The following is a 7204-nucleotide window of genomic DNA, read 5'->3' as shown; positions in this document are numbered from 1 at the left end:
TGGATATTTATAAAAATATTTGTGAAATTAAAGATCAATATATCAAATCTATTCCGAGATAAATTTGAATGTGAAGTTAGCTAACCTGAATGGAACAGACAGTGAAATGATGTGTAGAGTGTGTGTTTAATGAGTGTGTTAGATAGTAGATCACCTCTGTGAGGCTCACTGGAGTGTTGAGCAGCAGGCTGGCTGTGGAGTTGGACAGGGAAAGATTCTTGACCAGGAACTGCTGGAAAACTGACTGATTCCTCAATATACTGGCCACCGTGAAGCCTTTATTCAAAACACACACACACACACACACACAAAAGAAAACACACAGAAGAACGTCATATGATTTATATTCAGCATTCTGTTGGTGAATTCACACTATATTCACTAAAACTTTGATCAACATCTAAACAACTTCTATATATGTACAGAGTTCATACATAAAACATGTTCTGTTATACATACAAGCACAATCGCTGACCTTAAGTGCAGTTTTATGATTATCACAATGGAATGTTCTGCTGAAAAAACTTGAAATTTATGTCAATTTTACTTTGACATGTACCACCCATATAAACATTTTTGTAAATGAAGTAGCCCACTAAATAAAAAGGTCCTGAAATATCTACATTGTCACTGAAGTGCTGCAGTAATAAAGCTGTCATATTGTCTGTTTTTGTGTTCACCTCAGGCTCATTGTGCCTGTTTTTTAAAAAATGTTTTTAATTCTTCACTATTTTCTTTCGTTCATCAATCTATTTTGATGAACTAATTCTCACCAAAATAAAACTTCATAGTATTTGTAAAGGATATGAATTATTTTCAATGATTCATTAATTGTGCTCGCATTAATATGTTTTGTGACGGTTTGTATATTGACATTATTAGTGGTTGTGAAATTGTTTATAGTTTGTAATATTGTTTATTATTGTTTTTTGGGGTGATGATTGAGTGGAATCACATGAATAGGGGCGGTTCTCATAGGTCTAGTTTATATGAGCACCTGTTCCTCCTGTATGTGGTTAGAAGAAGAGAGTGTGAGTGGGTCTATGTCTATTTTGTTGATAGCCACGCCAAGACAGTTTCTGAATGATTACTCTGACTTTTTGATAACAGTGCATATTATAATTAAGATTTTTATTTTTTCATTCAAGGTATATTCTCAGATCTCAGTTAGTCTTTCTGCTTTTTTTTTTTTTTTTTTTCAGTTGTTATGGCGCCGTGAGAGTGGCAGCCAGTTACAGCAGCTCCTACCTACTTTCTGTATTTTTTGCTATTTACTTTGGGTTTTTCTTCTATCTTTTTAATATTTTAATTTCACACAGCTGTACCACATTTGTGCGGGAACAGTTGAGATGCAGATGCCTTTTTTGCTTGTCTGTTCTTTGCTTTTTTGCAAGTTTTTGGGCTCCACGTCTCTTGAGCCGTTGAGCCATTGAGCCATTGAGCCATGGCTCTATTGTTTTTGGAGCCAGGCCAAGCCACCGTCGTGGGAGAGACCGGCCATCTGCAATAAGCTGGAGGAAGAGGGGATGCAGGGCAGGAGTGAAGTGTCGGGAGAAGAGGAGACGCTACAAGTCGTCCGTCCGCTTATCATCATGGAAACGTGAGGTCTCTGCCTAACAGGATGGAAGAGCTAACAGCTAACAGCTAACAGCGCTGACTCGGCTGCAGTGGGAGTATCGGGAGTGCAGCCTTATGTTGTTCATGGAGTCATGGCTGAATGAACTCACTCCAGACTTGCATCACAGTGTAAAATGTGTTTTCGTGAATGAGAATGTGTTTTGCAACAAGAGTTATTAAGATCTGTAAATTGTGTGATGAAACTTGTTTCTGGTTTTGCTAACAGAATGAATGTTTAACACTGCTTCGCAACAGCATCCGCTAATCCAGGAGTTACCATAATAATTATAACCATCCAGATTTTAACTGTTAATTCTCATGTTTGATATTAATCAAGCTGGCCACGATGAAACTGCGAACAGTTGAGGATGTTTCAGATTACATCTATAAACCCTTTACATTACCAAATGTTCTGGACCCCACGTTAGTTCAGACCAAGACCCCAGGCCAGATTTCTCCTCTGATTGTTGGGAGGGGTGAAACGGGGTAAATCAGCCCAAAGCACAAAACTTCTGCAGTCTGAGTCTGGCATAGACTAAATGCTAAATGCTCCCTAAGATTGTTCTATACTTCAGCACAGAGCTAATAGGTTAAGAACAAAGACCCCTGCCTCCAGTATATTGTTTTTGGCCTGTTTCAGACACCTTAGTTTCAAACTTACAATGCCTTTTCTTTTTAAAAGAAAAATAGATTTCAAGCTTTCTTGTGATTTTTATTTTTTTTTGACAGTATGGCATGATATTCAATGTGTAGCTTTAGTGCCCTTGACTTCAGAAAGATGGCTGCACATCTGACCTTGGCTGTTGTTGAAGTTGTAGTCTGGTGGTAGAGGGGTGGAGCTCAGACTCTCCAGGTGCTGCTGCAGCGTCTCCAGCTTTTGTCCCAAACCTGGCCGGTCAGATGTGAAGAGTCGGTTCTGTTCAACCACTTCACTGATCTGCTCCAGAAGCTGGGTCACACTGACAGAATGAGATTTAGACATGAAACATTTTCTGAAGTTAACAGAGGAAGAAACCAAGCCTTACTGTTAGCCCTTTTACCTCTAGAGACAGTATCTAGACACTACGATAGGACTAGGTTTATATGATACAAAGTAGGCGATAGAAGGTGAGGGAAGGGAAAACTGTGAGAAAGTGAGTGGTGTGATGTGTGAGAAGAAGAGATGATAGGCAGAGGGGAAAAAAACTAAGATTGAAAAGAAAGAAATCAGTGCTTTATTTATCAAACATTTTAGAATTCCTCCCAGGAGCAATCCTGAACCCTGAACAAGGACTAACATCAGTCCTTAGCATAAACATAAAAACTGTAAACAGTTAGCTTGGCTCTGTCCAAAATAGACTAAATCTGCCTACCAGCACCCGTAAAGAAAATCTTTGTGTAAAAGGAGCACATTGTGACCATTACAGGGGGTCATGTGCTAAAGTGTTTGCTTGCTGGGAACAAAGACTTTCTGAAATCGTTGGTTTCTGGGTGGATCCTTTGTTTTACCTTGTATCCAGTCTTGGTGCTAAGCTAAGCTAACTGGCTGGTGGAAATAGGTTCATATTTGGGAAACACGCATCTAAGTTTCATGTATAAAATAACATTTTTTAATTTTATTGAAAATATTCAGGAGTTTAGAATATTTTAACATGTTTATTTGTTTCAGCAGAACAGTTTAAGTAAAATATGCTCTGTTTCTCATCTTTTGAAGATAAAAACAAGAATTAGCACAAAAGTTTTATATTTATTGTTCAATGCTCAATATTTTAACATGACAGTGAACCTGGGACAAAAGTAAGTAAGTAAGATTTTCATTTATATAAATGTCTGTCACGTTCAGTTAAGTGAGGTGTCAATAACTAACTACCCTCCAGTTCTACTGTAAAGAACCTTGGAGTTATTTTTGACCAGAACATGTCATTCAGTAGCTAGAAAAACAAGTCTGTTGGACAGCCTTTTTTCATCTACGTAGTATTGTAAAAATCGGGAACATTCTGTCTCAGAGTGATGACGAGAAACTAGTCCATGCATTTAGAACTTCTAGACTGGACTATTGTAATTCTTTATTATCAGGATGTCCCAATAACTCTTTTAAAGACCTTCAGCTGATCCAAAATGCTGCAGCCAGGATTCTGACAGGAACCAATAAAAGAGATCATATTTCTCCCATATTAGCTTCTCTTCATTGACTCCCTGTGAAATCCAGGATAGAATTTAATATCCTGCTTCTAACATATAAAACTCTCAATGACCAAGCTATATTTTACCTTAAAGACCTTATTGTGCCATACCATCTAAACAGAGCCCTTTGCTCTCAGACTGCAGGTCTACTTGTGGTTCCCAGAGTTTCCAGAAGTAGAATGGGAGGCAGAGCCTTCAGTTATCAGGCTCCTCTGTTATGGAATCAGCTCCCAGTTTGGGTTTGTGAGGCAGACACCCTCTCTACTGCTAAGGTTCGGCTTAAAACTTTCCTCTTTGATAAAGCTTATAGTTAGAGCTCCTCTCCTCTCCTCTGACAGAACCAGGCTCATGGACGGGGGCCATCTGCCTCGACCAGTATGTGTTGTACACTGCTCTATACAATTAAAATTGACTTGACTTGACTTTTTGCTGGATGAGGTAACACAAAGGTAATTAAGGCTATGACCTTATTTATGAATGTATTGCAATGTTACAAGAAATGCAAGGTGCTTGTGCATCAGTTAGCACATAATACTCAACCTATGGTTGTTTTCCAACCTATGGCCTAGCTTGTCCCTGGCCGATCCAACATTTTCTAATTCACAAAGAAATAAATTGATTCCCAGTGAAGTTTCTTTTTTTCCTTTTGCATGTTTCTATAATGTTTAAAATGTTCACAAATGTCATGTCATCTGGCTGTTAGTTAATTGAAAATAAAAAAATTCAAACATGACTTGAGAGCGTTTTAACGTTCTTTAGCTGACAAAGATTTGTTTCTTAACTGGCTCCTGGCCTCCTACCATTTTCCAAAAGTGGACCCAGACAATGCAACTTGTGCACATTTGGCTTAACATTTAGCACTACTGGTCATCATAAATCCATTTAGAAAACAAGACAATGGTCATTTTTGACATTTTTCAACAGTGAATCATTTTGAAATTTTGCATGGATAGATTTAACAAAAAGGGACTACCACAGTGAGATGCAGGGAATGGACTGCACACCTTGAACTTGTCAGCAAGGCAACTAACTTCTTTTAATGTGCTCTGCAGCCTTATGCCACGTGCAGCATAAAACACGATCACAACTGTTTACAGAATGATGGGAGGCCAGGCATAACTCGACTTATTAATTTAAAACTATGATAGTTTGTTTTGCTGCCCCCAGAATTATGTTATGCTGTATAAAAAATATGGCTGTAACAACCAGCTCTAAAAAAGTAAGGCAAAACTAAAAGTGTCTAAAAGTGCAATATCACCAAATGCTGCTACGTGGTTCCCATTCAAAGTTCATCATGGAATGCTATGTCAACAAATGTTTTCTGAAAGTCATGACAGTTTTGTTTTTGTTAAAGTCCTTCCTTCTGCTGTTGCCTCGCAGCAAGAAGGTCGCCGGTTTGCGAGGGATCTTTCTGCGTGGAGTTTGCATGTTCTCCACCTGCAGCGTGGGTTCTCTCCGGGTTCTCCGGCTTCCTCCCACACTGTCCAAAAACATGTTGAGGTTAATTGGTGATTCTAAATTGTCCGTAAGTGTAAATGTGAGCTTGGTTGTCTGTCTCTAAGTGTAGCCCTGTGATAGACTGGTGACCTGTCCAGGGTGTCCCCTGCCTTCGCCCTAAGTTGGCTGGGATAGACTCCAGGCCCTCCTAGTGAGGATTACGCGGTGTATAGATGATTGAAGGATGGATGGATGGATGGATGGATGGATGGATGGATGGATGCTTAGTGTTTTGATGGTCCATCTGGAAACAGTTCCACAATGATATGAAAATAACGTTTGCAGTCATGGGTGGAGTGATTGAGAGGCCATTTGGACGAGGCAGCCAAGAGGCTCATTCATCAGTGAACTGGAGTCACATCCTTACTGTTCTGACACACTTGTAACATGATTACTGTTGATTTGTTGTTAGCTGCTGGTGGAGAAGTAACACATTTTCCACGTACAGTTTTGCTATATATTAGCTTGCTTTTATCAGTTTTCAATTTTCTGGAATTATAACTCCATCTGCTAATTTTACTAACAGACTCTGAAGGGAGTTTGGCAAGTAAAAGTTTACTATCCTAATGGTTTCCAATTTTTATTACTAATTTCTGTACTTTGTTCACAATTATAACATATATAATACATGTACAATGCAATGCCAAAGTTATGTTTTTTTTCTTGTTTTTTCTTTTTTCTTTCTTTTTCTTGTTTTGACCAGAGAAGGGGAGACAATTAGCGTCCCAGTCAACATGAATTAGAGACCTTGCTAACAAAGCTAGCTAATTGGTCAAAGTCTGATAAAAAGTCAACAGTAACATTAACTTTCTTCATTGTAGGACATGTCAGTAGTACTGAATACATGCTGTACCTCTCAAGTTAATTGTGTGAAAAAGAATTGAACGACACTCAAACGAGTGGGTGGTGGCCTCGATCTTTGTATATACAGTCTGTAATTTCAACATGTAAGTTGGAATCTAAAACACCAAAAGCCTTACTATTACACAAACAAATTGATCAAGGCAGCGATAGACCAGGAGCTCCCATTTTCAGTACGGTAAAATTTCCCTGTTGGAAAGGGTTGTCTAATAGCAGGGTAATGCACCGGAATTATTCTAAATATCGCATACAGTTACAGTGATATTAATTTTGCTGTTGTCTAGTTTCCGTGTTGGTACTCCAGAGTACAACAAACCAAACATTCCAAACATCATTCATCTCGCCCTAAAGACACTAAAAAGTCTATATACCAAAGTTTTTGCAAATGCACTGGTACTTTCTAACACCTGTAGACATGCTCTAAAATCAATGATGTTCCCTGAAATTTCAGCTTCAGTTGCAATGATGCTACAAAGCCTCTGAGGTAAGCCTTTCTATGGAGAACATGCCATTTTTTCTTCCACTTAATTTTAAACTACTGGTCTACCTTATGTGTACAACAGGTAGGCAAAATGTGTCGTATACATACCTGTACGTCATAACAGCTCAGAAGAGGAAAGACATATACATTTGTGCTGTGTGAGCGGATGTTAAACAAGTACTGCATTCATTACTGGAATATGATGTCGCATGAAATTGAAATACTCAAGTCTTTACTTTACTTTATTTTTTGTTTCTTCCTGTGTCGTATCTGTGTACGTCTGTTGAAAGCTGCTGTCAACGATGTGAATTTCTCCACTGTGAGATAAATAGAGGCATATCTTATCTTATCTTATCTTATCTTTACTTTACAAGACCCTTGAAATTGTATAGTACTTTATTAGGTTAATAAAAAGAGCTGAACCAACAGAAAAACAGAACCAAATTGTCATCCTTGTAGGAATTTATGGTCATTTAGGACTGGCAGTTGATGAATAAAGACCCAAAGCACAACGCACAAAGCAAAGGACAGCAGTCAGATGGTCATGTAATGAGATGTAGAGACTGTGTATGTATACAGTGCCTA

General features: G+C 38.5%; 1 protein-coding gene across 1 annotated transcript in view; it reads right to left on the bottom strand.

Annotated features, from left to right (window-relative positions):
- The window catches only part of abca2 (ATP-binding cassette, sub-family A (ABC1), member 2), a 219926-nt gene that overhangs the window by 136622 nt on the left and 76100 nt on the right, over positions 1 to 7204 (bottom strand). The window contains exons 5-6 of the mRNA XM_008277032.1: positions 2413 to 2576; positions 155 to 276 (exon numbers count right to left, since the gene is read on the bottom strand). Of these exons, the coding sequence (XP_008275254.1) occupies positions 155 to 276; positions 2413 to 2576 (286 nt within the window). The remainder of the gene's footprint in view (positions 1 to 154; positions 277 to 2412; positions 2577 to 7204) is intronic.

This window comes from Stegastes partitus, unplaced genomic scaffold (genome assembly GCF_000690725.1).
Source record: "Stegastes partitus isolate 25-593 unplaced genomic scaffold, Stegastes_partitus-1.0.2 Scaffold86, whole genome shotgun sequence".
Lineage (NCBI taxonomy): Eukaryota > Metazoa > Chordata > Actinopteri > Pomacentridae > Stegastes > Stegastes partitus.
Note: the sequence above shows the minus strand (reverse complement) of the source record. Positions and strands in the feature narration are given on the sequence as shown.